The sequence below is a fragment of the Nannospalax galili genome, unplaced genomic scaffold (assembly GCF_000622305.1).
Source record: "Nannospalax galili isolate Female #2095 unplaced genomic scaffold, S.galili_v1.0 scaffold51, whole genome shotgun sequence".
Lineage (NCBI taxonomy): Eukaryota > Metazoa > Chordata > Mammalia > Rodentia > Spalacidae > Nannospalax > Nannospalax galili.
This window is the reverse complement of record NW_008329521.1, coordinates 899,968-914,128: the sequence shown is the minus strand read 5'-3', so window position 1 is coordinate 914,128 and position 14,161 is coordinate 899,968. Positions and strand designations below refer to the sequence as shown.

The 14,161-nt window shown below is 38.1% G+C and overlaps 1 protein-coding gene across 2 annotated transcripts in view; it reads right to left on the bottom strand.

Moving 5' to 3' along the window:
- Nucleotides 1-14,161, bottom strand: part of Luzp2 (leucine zipper protein 2) — a 464,711-nt gene that overhangs the window by 61,457 nt on the left and 389,093 nt on the right. For both annotated transcript variants that reach the window (XM_008837762.3, XM_008837753.2), the window contains exon 8: nucleotides 9,275-9,349. In XM_008837762.3, coding sequence (XP_008835984.1) covers nucleotides 9,275-9,349 — 75 coding nt within the window. The remainder of the gene's footprint in view (nucleotides 1-9,274; nucleotides 9,350-14,161) is intronic.

Below are 14,161 nucleotides of genomic sequence, written 5' to 3'. Positions count from 1 at the left end.
AGTGCTAGAGCTCCTACTTATGACCCTGGTTGCACTGCTAAAAATATTTTAAATGTCTATGAGATTAATTACAATGAGTAAGAGTTACAGACAGTTCCCTTTTTACAAATGTGAGTGGACATAAAACTTCTGTGAAAAATAATAAAAGCTTATGACAGATGTGGGGTGATTTGGGGTATGGACTGTGTGCTAGATAGTTTCAGTTGTCAACTTGACACGTGGGTAGAGGGAACCTCGGCTGAGGAAATTTCTCATTAAATTGGCGTGTGGCCATGACTTTAGGGCATTTTCTTGATTGTTGAGTGGTGTGGGAGGGCCCATTCCTATGTGGGCAATCCCATGCCTGCTCAAGTGGTCCTGCATTGTATAAGAAAGCAGGCTGAGCATGGGCCAGAGAGGTGAGCCAAGAAGTAGCACTCCTCTTTGGTCTGGACATACATTCGTGTACTGAGCTTCTGCCCTGTCTTCCCTTCACGATGAACTGTAAGCTGAAGGTAAAATAAACCCTTTTGTTTCCAAGTTGGTTTTGATCAGCGTTCTATCACAGCAGTAGAAAACTAATTAAGCCAGACATAAAACAGTGTCATAGTAGAACACTTAGGAAAAGGGAGGGTTGCATTTAGCCGGCGTGAGGTCAGGAGTAGAGAGAGTTGTTGAAGCCAAAATCCCTGGGGCTACTGATACATGAAGCCCTTCATCATCTAATAGGTTGGCAAAGCAGCTAGGACTCCTCATTCTGTCCAACAAAATGGAGAAAAACACTGCATTTGATGTGCTAGCCCAGGAATACGTCACTGTGCAACACCTCACATCTCACCTATTTCTTATTTCCTTATTCAAAAGCCCTCAGGTCTATTTTGAAGATTAGGCCTAGATCTTCCTAAAGCCTTTTATAGTGTTTTCTGGTGACATTTATCTTTAATATGAGGTTGCTTATAGATTAGCAATTCAAGAAAAATATCTCCTTTGCTCATATCATGGTAAAGTTATAAAGAAGTAGTAATATAGATTCTGGAAATGTATTAGATATAGGACAGGTGTACAGTATTCTTATCAATATTGCTCATCTAATTGTCAAAGATGAAACAAAACAGTAAGGATATAGATCAAAGAATGTACTTCGACAAACAGGAGGAGACTAAGTTCACCAATGACATTAAGACTGCAGCGGTCACTCACAACCCACTCACGGTGGTTCGTTTGCTATGTCTGCACAAGTTCCCAGATTCTTACCTCTCCCAACTGTGTTACTTTCGATTATTGGCCATCTCTGCCTCCATCTTATAATTTACATGGGTTTTACTTACATGCGTAACTATAGTGGGTGTTTGACAGAAGAAAGCAATATAAACCTTGATTTATTAAAAGGGTTAAAACAAGATCTACCCACTCTCAACTCAGGGATCATTTCTAAAGAGAGGGCAGAAAGATTGGAAGAGACAGGGTTGGTCCATGAACATAGGGAACAGAGGCTTCAGGAGAATGGAAACTGGCACATGTGAACTTGTAGCAATGGTGGCATTGAGACAAGACCCATGTCAACACAATCAGACAATGACCCAGAACGGAGTGGGAGGTATGGTCGGTGGACTGACCATAAACTGGGAACTTTTGGAGATTGATTGCTAATGGCTGAGGGAGAATGAATGAACCTTCACCAAAGGCCATCTGGGTACAAATGCTTGACTGGATAGTTCCTAACATGCATGGTAGAATGTATGAGGTCTGGTTAGGGGGTGGTGCATGGATGGGAGAGGGTATCTAAATTTGATTAAGAACTGTTGTAGGAAAAATACAAAAGCTCAATAAATTTTTTAAAAGGGTCTAAACAAAAACTTTTCAATATATAAAAACTTAAGTGATAGCATTGTTTTTGTATGTCAGTAAAGAAAATTTATATTTAAACGAAGCACAAAGACAGAATGTTTTTCCATTTTTTTGTTTTGTGTTTGTGTTGTGGTAGTTTTTGATCCTTTGAGCTGGACACTCCCTTCCCTTGTCTCGCAACATACAAAGTCTTGCTAACAAACACTAACTATTCTAAGCTATATAATTCAAACAGTACTAAGAAATTTATCTTTGTTTTTTCATCATTTTTATACTAAAGTGAGAACTGCAAAAAGAGTCATGAGACAGTCAGGCCTGTCTTGATCAAGAAGCAAACACCATATTTCTGAAATGGAGGTTGGAATACTCAGAATCCACAGAAAGCAATGTTGTTTCCTGCATGACTCTTTATTTCTTGGCCCCAGTTCACAGCGTATATCTAAACTAGAATCTTTGAGAGATTAAAGAATACGTCCTTATGGTAGTTAAATCTCTGAGCAATAACTCAACTTGGATGTTTAAAATAATGAACAGCCTTGAAGTAATGGCTTCAAAAGTGATTTTAAGGAAATACTGTGTTGAGCAGGGCATGTGGTCCAGGCCTCCAGCACTCCAGAGGCAGAGCCAAGCCAATCTCTGTAAAATCAAGGTCATCCTGGTCTATGTAACAAGTTCCAGGCCAGCTGTAGCTAGAGGAAGACCCTGTCATTAAAAAAAGAAGGAAATACTGTGGGGGCAAAATAATCATTGGATGGGTTGTTAAATGGACTGCATATGTTAGATTTTAATAATCTGAATTTAGGGAAAATGTATAATCAGAGACCCTTTGACCTTGTCAGGTAAACTCAAAATTTGCAGTCGACACCACACACAGTGGTCTTCAACCTCGCATGCTGGAGCACACAGCGATCTGTGCTCTTAGCTTCATGCTGCTCCTAACTTCTTCCCTTCTGATTTTCACTCTCTGGACTATAGCACACATTGTGACTTCCTAGCTTACATTCTTGCTTTGGTCCTTGACAACATTCTAGATCTTTCCGACAGGGACAATGGAGTGTGGTGAGTTACCTGGGTTAATATGGTCCTCTTTCTTCCACACTCCCAGAGGGCCGCTAACAGAGCAGAGTCTGTGGCTGATGCTGCAACTATTGTTTTCAACCAGGTCCAGGAACAGAACCCAGACGATGACCTTAGAGCACATTTCTAATTAATTATCTTTATAATGCCGGGGTGTTTGCACTGAAGCGTCAGGGAATGTCCACTTTAAATCTGCTCCACACATGATTCCTTACTGAAATACGACATGAACACGTGTAGTGTGCTACCCTCTGGATTTGGAGAACTACTCTGTTTTCTGGACAGTAGTGGTTGGCTCCTCTCCCCTTGTACCAAACCACTTCTCCCTTCTTTTCTCCTAATAAATCTGTAAACTCCATGGCTAAAATGCACTATCTCTGACAACATCCCTCACTTCTATTCTTATAATGCTTAAAGCATTATTTCCTCTGCTTATAGAACTCTGGCCAAACACTCATTGGAACTTTCCAGTTGTAAGTGCCTACATGTGGAAATGACTTTTATAACATGAGCATGCTCTGGAGAAATGGATTTCCCTAACATTGCAAGAAAGAAATAAATCTTACATTTTGATATCATTTAACAATATTTCAGCTTGCTTATAATGTAAACCAACGTGTAGTCCCATGATCCTCCTGTAATGTAAAACAATAACTTTAATTCCTCATAAACTTTCCTTGCCTTTGACCCGTCGCAATGCATGAAGGTGCATGCATAATTTGCATACCAAGCAAGCAATGTAAACAGTGGATGTTCATTTGAAGCAACAGATTAACCCATTTATGTTGCAAACAACAGGTGGATTTAATGATATCATATACCTGTGCTTGTGTGTACTGATCTAGATCAGTTGGGGACAGAATAGGCAAAATTACTGTGATAAAGATGCAGTTTTCCATCTGTATTTAATGTCTAATGTATGTTTTCAATAAAAGAAAGGAGTGACTTTGCTCAGGAGTACTGTTCAGAGAATTCTGAAGGAACAGGTTCTTAGAACTGTTCTGTCCCCTCTTGGCTACAATGGATGACAAGAGTTAGGCTGTTTGAGGTCAGGAATAGTTATAAAGTGGAGTTGAGTACCACTGCACATACATATACAATTCTGGAAATAAATATAAACACCCTTTCCAAGAATTCTACCTTAAAGTTTCATTTATCTAAGTATCATTTCAATTGTCCACTTATTTAATGTTTATTACTAATGTCCTCTAAGTTATAATTTTTACACATATGCAAATTCATGATATTCATACTTGTATTAATTCTTTGTTAATGAACATCATCTCAGTAAGGTCAGGATGCAATATTAGCTGCTGAGTTTGCTAAGAACATGAAATAAATAAATGATATATTTTCTCTGCAAAGAAATCAGCCCTTGAACCTCGAACTTTGTAAAAATATCTGTATTCCTCTTCTAGAGCACCAAGACCCCACCAGCACCGTGCTTTCATTTACTAAACAAGGCATTCTTTACGTGTTCAAGAAATAGCGTTCTAATGTTGCTACTCACACTGTAAGGGGCAGAATGTGTGATTATTCTGTCATTACTTGAGCCTGGAAATTTGTATAAGTTCCTTTACTTCTGTCATTTAATACCACCTGCTTTCATGGTTAAAAACCCTATTAAAATAAAAAAATTTGAAAGTCAAATGCTGTTGAAACTTTTTAATGTGATAATTTCAGAGATTTCCATATCTTAAAGGCATATTTTTTGAGTTGATGAGGCTGTCTGTAATTCCTATGTTACTGCTGAGCAAATAATTTATTGTCTGGAAACTCAGCATTGACTCACACATCTTGAGATTGTTGTTTATTGGGGCAGTAAACTGAAGCACCATTAGATATATCATGGAGACAAATGTGGAGTGTGAAGATGTTTTCACAGCACTTATGAGATATTTAAGATCATTTAAAGCTGAGATACAAGATTCTAGGAGTTAGACATATGAAGGGTATAAAAACGCCATGCACCATGTGCTTAGCCCACACCATCTCACAGCTTGGATTAGGATGGGATCCTGGAAGCTACTACCAACTATTGGTGAGTAATGGTCCCTAGAGTCCGGACTAGGAGGTAGACATGTGAAGGGCATAAAAATGTCTCAGAAAAAGGTGATGAGAGAGGCAAAGACCAATTTCACTTAACTGCGGTTTTTATTCAGTTTGAGCTGGGTTAGACTTTCTACCTGACTTCAGGGCTGCAGTTCATAAGCATCACATGTATCTTGCTTGTGATCTGTTTAAATAAACCTCTACTAACACAAAATGCTTTTATAATTCTTTGTACCATAAGAGAAGTGACAGAATTCTATAGGTTGAAACAAAGTGCTCATCAAAGAAAGGCAATCTAATCCCATTCACTAGTAACAAGAACAGCTATGCTTGCTGTGTGACATGTGGTATTATTGCTTTCAGTATAGAATTTGATAGATATAATTTTCCCATAATCCTTAAGAGATAACTGTATGATTGATCTTTGAGAAATATAGAGCTGAGGATATTTGAACATGGTCATTTGACAAAAGCGATGGTTTTCAAACAGGAGTACTGACCCTACAGACCATTACTCACCCATAGCATCGCTCAGGCTCCCATCCTAATCCAAGTTGTGAGATGGTGTGGGCTCAGTGCACAATGGTGCTTGGGGGAGGAAAGAGGAGGGAGGAGGGAAGAGTACACAGAACTGAAGGAACATATCTGTAGTAGCCCTGAGTGCTGTGGAATGCACTTATTTATAACTTTTCAATAGAACATGTCACAACTCTACCATTTTGTATGATCTTTTAAATGTACTTGCAATGCATAAATTCATCTTCTATTATTCCTTTGACACATGAACCACTAAAGTATTATATTCTGATTACTTCATTATGTTTGATATCTGAGCCAACCCATGTCTCATGAGTTCTCTGAATTCTTTAATACCTAGCATAAGAGTATCTCACAAAAGCCATGTTAAATCTATATATAGGTATTGATTTACTAATAATATTATATAACGTAAAATCAGGGACTGTAAATAATGTTCCAATTGTCAGAGATGATAAAGTCTTGGAGGATTTGAGGTTGCCTGAGGAGAGTGGGGTGCCATATTTTCTTAGGATGCAATGCACTTGAATAGATGGTGACAGGAAAAGACAATGATGTTTTTAAAGGTGGTCCATGTGAACTTGAGGATTATATGTGGCTCTAGTCTTCTCATTCCACCAACTCTACAATGATGCCTTGTCCTTTATAAAACATGATATAGCTCGGTTTGTGTATCATAGGCATGAATGTCATTGGCAAAAATCCATCCTTACCAATTTTAAAAAATGTATGACTAAGTCTGGTGAAATGGATTATGCTTGATTTAACCTAATAACAGCAGTTAGACTCCCTCAAATATTGAATATTAATAAGTAGGATGAATTAATTTAATCAATGGCAATCACAAAGGACTAAGAAAATTAGATAGCTTATTCATTCAAATAATTTTTCTCAGAGTTCTAAATCTTACAAAAGAATATCATTAACAATCATATCTCCCTCCTAATTTCTCCACTATTACACAGTCTACATATGCTGTCTGATATAACCCAAATGTCAGATATTTTTGTCATAAAAAGGCAAAAAATATGCCTCCTATGAGAGACAATCTTATCCCTGAGCTATAGAATTTTAGTCTCATATTCAAATCTATCATACACTATCAGGTGACCCAAAATGGAGCGCCTGAAGCTCTTCAGAGAGAACTTCTCCTACAGAGTCTCTCTCCTGTGTGTTCCATAGCAAAGCACCCAGAGTCCAAATTGGTTATAACCTCTTTTTTCAGGATTTTTTTTTAAATTTTATGTGTATGAGTGTATTGGCTGCATGTATGTAAGTGGACCCAGGTCCTGCATTGCCCACAAAGATCAGAAAAAGGTGCTTTATCCCTTAGAACTGGGGCTATGGACAGTATTAGCTACCATGTGGGTGCTAGGAATGGAACTTGAGTCCTCTGCAAGAGCAGCCAGTGCTCTTAACTGCTGCACCATCTTCCCATATCCCAAACTGCTTTTCTTAGAAAATTTCAGAGTATGTATAGTACATCATTGTAAATAAGTCTCCAAATGCACTGGTTTCACTTGCTCAATTTTCTCAATGAAATGGTTGCCAAACTGTGATGAAAACCATAGAAAGCTCTTGAAATTAGGACTAGAGAAATGGCTCAGTAGTTAACAGCACTGGATACTCTTGCAAAAGACCTGGGTTCACCTCCAAGCACCAACATGACAGCAAACAATTATCTGTATCTCCAGTTCCAGAGATATGATGTGCTCTTCTGACCTGTTTGGGCGCTGCACACAAGCGGTACACTTATATACATGCAGGCAAAAGCCTCATACACATAAAATAAAAATAAAAAAGCTTTTAAATCAAAATAAAACTCGACAGCAGAAAGAACAATTTCTTCAGTTTCACCAAGATGATTTTGAGAACTATAGGGTCATTCAGGAAACAGCACATACTAAGTTATCAGTAGTCTGAATGTTTAAAGGTGTCTTCTTAGCTATGTAACTGATCTACAGCAGATATTTATATAAACATATTATGCATTGATTTTATATATAGAGAGAAATGTAAAGCACAAATATGGGGCTGGAGAGATGGCTCAGCAGTTATGAGCACTGACTGCTCTTGCAGAGGACCCGTGTTTGATTTCCAGCACCCATATGGCTGCCACGAACCATCCTTAACTCCAGTTTAACGAGAATCTGACGTCCTCTTTGGACCTCCCTGACATTGCATGACACGGGTGCACTCACATACAGGCAGGCAATATACTCATACACATAAAAAATAAAATCTTTTAAAGAGCACAGATATGTATAATAATATAAATATGCAGGTAACATAGCCTAAAGTATATAGCTACATATATATTGCATGGTATTATACATGCAACATATGCATATGCAGTGGTAGCAAAGACTGTTCCTTTGCAACTGCACAGTATTGGAGGCTAAAATACCAGGCACAGACAAGTTCTGTCTCCAAATTTCTTTACTATATTTCAAAACAAATTCATCCAAAAATTTGATATCTATCCTTTTATTTATTGTATTGGTATACATATTTTTATTAATGTCTCATGTTTGAATAAGTCAGTTTTCTTCAGGGAAACAGCCCTAGTAGGCTGTTCCTGCTCTAGAAGATGGCCTTATACCCATGCATGTACTGGAGGCAGTAAGTGGACTCAGTGAGTTTGAAAACAGAGCCTATAACAAGGGAAAAGCAGTGGTGGGGATATGGGAAGAGCTGAAGGGAAGGGAAGGGATAGATTTTATTAAAACAGATTATACACATGAAATTCTCAAACAGCAAAAATATATGATCAAATAGAGTTACAATTCTGAATTCTTTACAAATTATTCTATAATATAGCAATGATACAAATAGATATTATTAATAAATTTTACATTTTGACTAATGCTCTACTTTGTGTCCCTGTAGCTGTGATGAAAGACCCTGACCAAAACCAACTTGTAGAACAAAAGGTTTATTTAGCTTACACATCCCAATCACAGTTCATCATTGAAGAAAGCTAGGGTGGAAACTTAAGGAAAGGATCTGGAAGCAGAAGCTAAAGCAGAGACAATGGAGGAACTGCTTACTGGCTTGCTCTTCTGACCTGTGCTCAGCCTGCTTTCTTATACAACCTACAGCCACCTGCCCAGTGCTAGCACTGCCCACAATAGGGTAGGCCCTCCCATATCAATGAGAGTAAGAAAATGCCTCATAGGCATGGCCATCAGCCCATCCTATGGGGAAAACCCTCAGCTGAAGTTCCCTCTTCTCACATGTGTAAAGTTGACAAATGAAGCTATTCAGTACAACCAGTGTTCCAAGCTATGACTTTATAAAATGTATGAACTGAATAAAACTGTATAATTTGACACAATTAGAGCTACATACAATGTCCTTATGCATATTTTTAAGTTCAAAAACATAAACAGTTCTAAGACACACACATTTAAACTCATTTTTAACATGTTGTTGTTAAGGATTTCATTCACTTGATTCATTGCCCCTTCTTCCAGAGTTAAGACATGACATTGTAGTTTGAACTTAAGTATGTTTATTGGTGGTGTTACAGAACAAATGTACCAATAGGGTTAAAAATAATGAACTCATGAACTCACAGAAACTGAGCTTTCACTTTACTGTAGTAGTAAAAACAAGGAAAATTTGGAGTCTGAGGAGAATATCAAATATTCATGAATTTTCTAGCAAGTTTATGTGCTGAGCATCTAGAACTGCACTGATAAATCGCAGGCAGCAATGGCCACACACCAGTGTGTTTTGCAGAAATCAAATTTGTGACAGTTCCTGAACTTGAACTTACCCGGTCAAGAGCTGCTTTCTCAAGTTCATTTTTGGCTACAGCTAACTTTTGTTCCAGTTCAGTAAGCTGTTGGGCCTGTAAGAGAAAAAAATGGCATATTTTTCAGTGAACTCTGCAATCTCATACTCTATATATCTATCCGTCATTGCCAAAGAATAAGGCAGAACAATAAAAATACGTATATCCTGCCAGTTTATTTTATATTTTGACTCAAGAAGATAATTCTACATGATCATTTGATGTGAATACAGACAACTGTATGTATATGTGTGTCATCTGATTGAATATAGACTGAGGTCTCACTGATCCAAAATATGGTTTTTGGGCCAGGTGTGGTGGTGCATGCCTTTAATCCCAGCACTTGGGAGGCAAAGGGTTGTGGATCTCTGTGAGTTTGGGGTCAGCCTGGTCTACATAGTGAATTCCAGGCCAGCTGAGGCTATAGGGAAACCCTGTCTCAAAAAAAAGGAAAGACCCCCCCCATGCCCCCCAAAATACTCAAACAAACAAAACCTCCAAAATATGTTGTTTACAAAGATCTAACTTAAATCCTTCACTATAATTGTGTATCCTTTCAGTGGTGATTTTTTCTAGTTGTTAGGCACTGAACTGCATATCCATGATTTCCTATGTTGAAACTGAACCCTCCATGTGACTTTATTTTATGAAAGAATGGTAAGTGATGTAATTAGGTTTAAATAACCTCATCAAAGGAGCTCTCATTTCCCCTGGAATCCATGTTCTCCTGATAGTTAAAGCTTCTCTGTCTTCTTCCCTCTCTTGATCCCTCCTTCCTTCTTCCCTCCCTCTTTCCTCTCTTCCTTCATCAATCTGCCCTCTCAAAATAAAACGGTCATGTGAGCACACAGAAAGAAGGTGCTATCATGAGATCAAGAAGTGTACTCACTAGGATTCAAATTTGGAAGAACCTGAATCTGGAATTTGTATCATTGTGAGCTCTGAGTAAATATGTGTCATCTACACCTTCTAGTCTGTGGTAGTTTTTATGTCAATCCAAGATTAATATATTAGTACTCAGTGTTTGCATTTTTGAGTTTTAATCCCATATTTTTAGTATCCTATCATTTTTCTGAATCTCTTCAAATACAAAATAGCTCTTCAAAGAAAGTGTCAACTAGTTAAAATTTGGAAGATATATATATATCCTAATCTTGCTGGGTTAGCTGTGGGAGCTTTGGAAAAAACATTTGGCCTCTCTAAACTAAAAATGACATTTTTATATACTATAAACCAACACTGAATGAAAGAAATGAAGCCTTGGGAATTTCATTACCAAAACATGTATTTGCACCACCTCAGTTCATAATTCTCTAATTTTTTTTCTCCAGCTTATTGTGGAATATTTTAAGAACATGAATAACCAGATATGTTTAATCCTATTTGTTTTAGGATTGCTACCTTCATATGTCTATAAGAATTAATTTAATCATTTCATAATATAAATTTTAGTGGCCTTATAGTAAGCAGCAAGCACAGATTCTCTGCACTGATTTAATAATTAAGACAAAAGACTGGTTGTCAAAGAAAGAATACTTCTCTGTGTATCTATGTGTAATATCACTTAGATAGGTTATTGTTGAGAAAACAATTAAGAGAGGAAAATGAGAATACAGAAATCTACACTGTTCACTTGCTTCTCAAACATCCTTTCCTTGATCAGGAAAGAAGGGTCATAGGTTAAATACCTTGGCTGTTCTTTATAGAGAACTCAGGTTCTGTTCCATGGAGCCACACCAGGTTTCTCACAATCATCTGCGACTCAAGCTCCAGGGCATCCAGCATCATCGTATGGCCTCCATGGATATCCACGTTCACATGAACATACCCCCCCCACACACATATACTGGCCTCCATGGATATCCATGTTCACATGAACACACCCGCACACACACACACACACATACATATATACTGGCCTCCATGGATATCCATGTTCACATGAACATACCCACACCCGCACACATACACACACACATATATACTGGCCTCCATGGATATCCACGTTCACATGAACATACCTGCGCATATCCACGTTCACATGAACATATCTGCGCGCGCACACACACACACATACATATATACTGGCCTCCATGGATATCCACGTTCACATGAACACACCCACACCAGCACACGTACACACACACACACACATATATATACTCGCCTCCATGGATATCCACGTTCACATGAACACACCCACACCAGCACACGTACACACACACACACACATATATATACTCGCCTCCATGGATATCCACGTTCACATGAACACACCCACACCAGCACACGTACACACACACACACACATATATATACTCGCCTCCATGGATATCCACGTTCACATGAACACACCCACACCAGCACACGTACACACACACACACACATATATATACTCGCCTCCATGGATATCCACGTTCACATGAACACACCCACACCAGCACACGTACACACACACACACACATATATATACTCGCCTCCATGGATATCCACGTTCACATGAACACACCCACACCCGCACACACACACACACACACACACACACACACATATACTGGCCTCCATGAATATCCACGTTCACATGAACATACCCACACCCCCACACACACATATATACTGGCCTCCATGGATATCCACGTTCACATGAACACCCCCCCCACACACACACCCATATACTGGCCTCTATGGATATCCATGTTCACATGAACACACACACGCATATACTGGCCTCCATGGATATCCACGTTCACATGAACACACCCACACCCGCACACATACACACACACACACACACACACATACTGGCCTCCATGGATAGCCACAGTCACATGAACATACACACACACACACACACACACACACATATGCTGGCCTCCATGGATATCCACATTCACATGAACGTACCCCCCCGCCCCCACATATACAGACAATTTTAAGAAATAAACCTTTATAAAACATCCTTTCCCTTCCGGTTATTTCTACATTTTTGGACCTGAGTCTTGCAGCTTTTCCCATGAAGAGAATGTTTATTATCTTTATTCTGATTAAGTTCTTGCAGATCCTCAAACGTGTTTTTGTCACTGGACTTTAATACAGAAAATTATCTAGAAACTATAAATCCTTGGTTGCTTTCCTAACATTTCCATGGAACATGGCAAGCTACCCTTCTGGTGAAGACTGGCTCTCATTAAATTTCCATGGAAAATTCCACTATAGATAAGCCTTCTGGAGAGAAAACAAGCCAGTGGAAATGCACAGTGACATATAAACCCAAAAAGCAGAGCTGAATCCCTGCAAACCCACATGTTCTCACAATAGATCCATAAATGGCTGGCTGTTGCTTTCAACTTTTGAATATAGATAGTTTCACGGTACAGCTATTATTTTAGATGAGAATCATCAAGAATGTTCCTCTGATGAGATGCACTGGCACTGAAACCTAAACAATAAAGAATCAAATCATGCTTCAACTGCTTCATACTTTTCCAAACAAATAACCATTGTACTTTTGGATCAACTAAATGCAGTGTATATATAGAGAGCATATTGATCAGGGGACAAGTAATAAAGCAGGAAGATGGAGAAGAGACAGATACCACAATGATGTATCTGTCATACAAATATATTAATCATTAAGGAAATAGAGGATATATAAAAACCTTTAAAATTGGATATTATTCTACTATCTACCAGTTATCTGATGAAAAACTACTGTCTTGAATAAATGAGATTTCTTCTGCATACATCTCCCTTTTATCTAGCCATATGAGAAAATACCAGATTCTGCATCTGTAAATCATCCAACCTTATCATCCCCGCTCTAGAGAGATAGCAGGTCAGAGACGGTGGGAAATCAGAGCCTGAATATCTAAATGGGAGTTTTATTCTTCAGTAGTTTTTTGTATCTTGTTCAAAGTATTTAAGCTTGACAAGCCTCAGATTCTTTTTCTGAAAAATGAAAAACATAGTAATATCTAAAAATAGTTTAAAAACTAAAGACATTTCATATTAACATCTCAATACTTGATAAGCAAGGTATGTTGCTCAACTTTCATTCATACCTCATAAACAGAAACCAGTAAAGGAATTTTAGAAGCACATTCAAGGAGAATGAATTCCAATAGCACAGAGATTACTTTAGACTATTAATTCAAAGGTTTTATTCTTCACTATTTTTTAGTGTCTCAGTTATTAAGGTTACTAACAATTCCAAGGTTTCCAGCTATTTACATTTCTTAAGACCTCTCTGAATCTTATAAATTCTAGCCAAACCTTTTTATAAAGAATAAAGCTATAAAAATATTAAGGAAAAGCAGATACAGAGTTTGGGTAGGACTGAAGTGAAACAGTGTCTTGTGGATATGACAGGCCTTCTGACCTCATGAATTCACAGTAGCTGTGGTTCCCTGCACAAAAAAAAAATGTACAAGATCAAGTTAGTCTGCCTTCTAGCATTGCATGGGAAGGAGTTAATGAGCTTCAGCCCCTAACTGAGGAGCATGAACAGTTAATGATTTCTTGGGTAGACTCAGTTTTTAAAGATGTGACTCCTGGTAGGATGACCACACCCTCGTGGACATCCCACACTTAGAAGTATATAGTTACCACATATTGGAGATAGGCATTACTTAAAAAAGGAAGACGTGAAGTTGGGTGGAGCTATGAAAGTGGGGTCCAGAATTTGAAGAAGACAGGAAGAGAAGTTGTAGGTGAATATTATCAAAACACATTGTAAGAAATTCTCAAAGAATTTATCTTCTATCATCAATCTATCTATCTATCATCTATCTATCTATCTATCTATCTATCTATCATCACCTATCTATCTAACAACTATCTATCTAGCTATATGTGGTAACTATATACT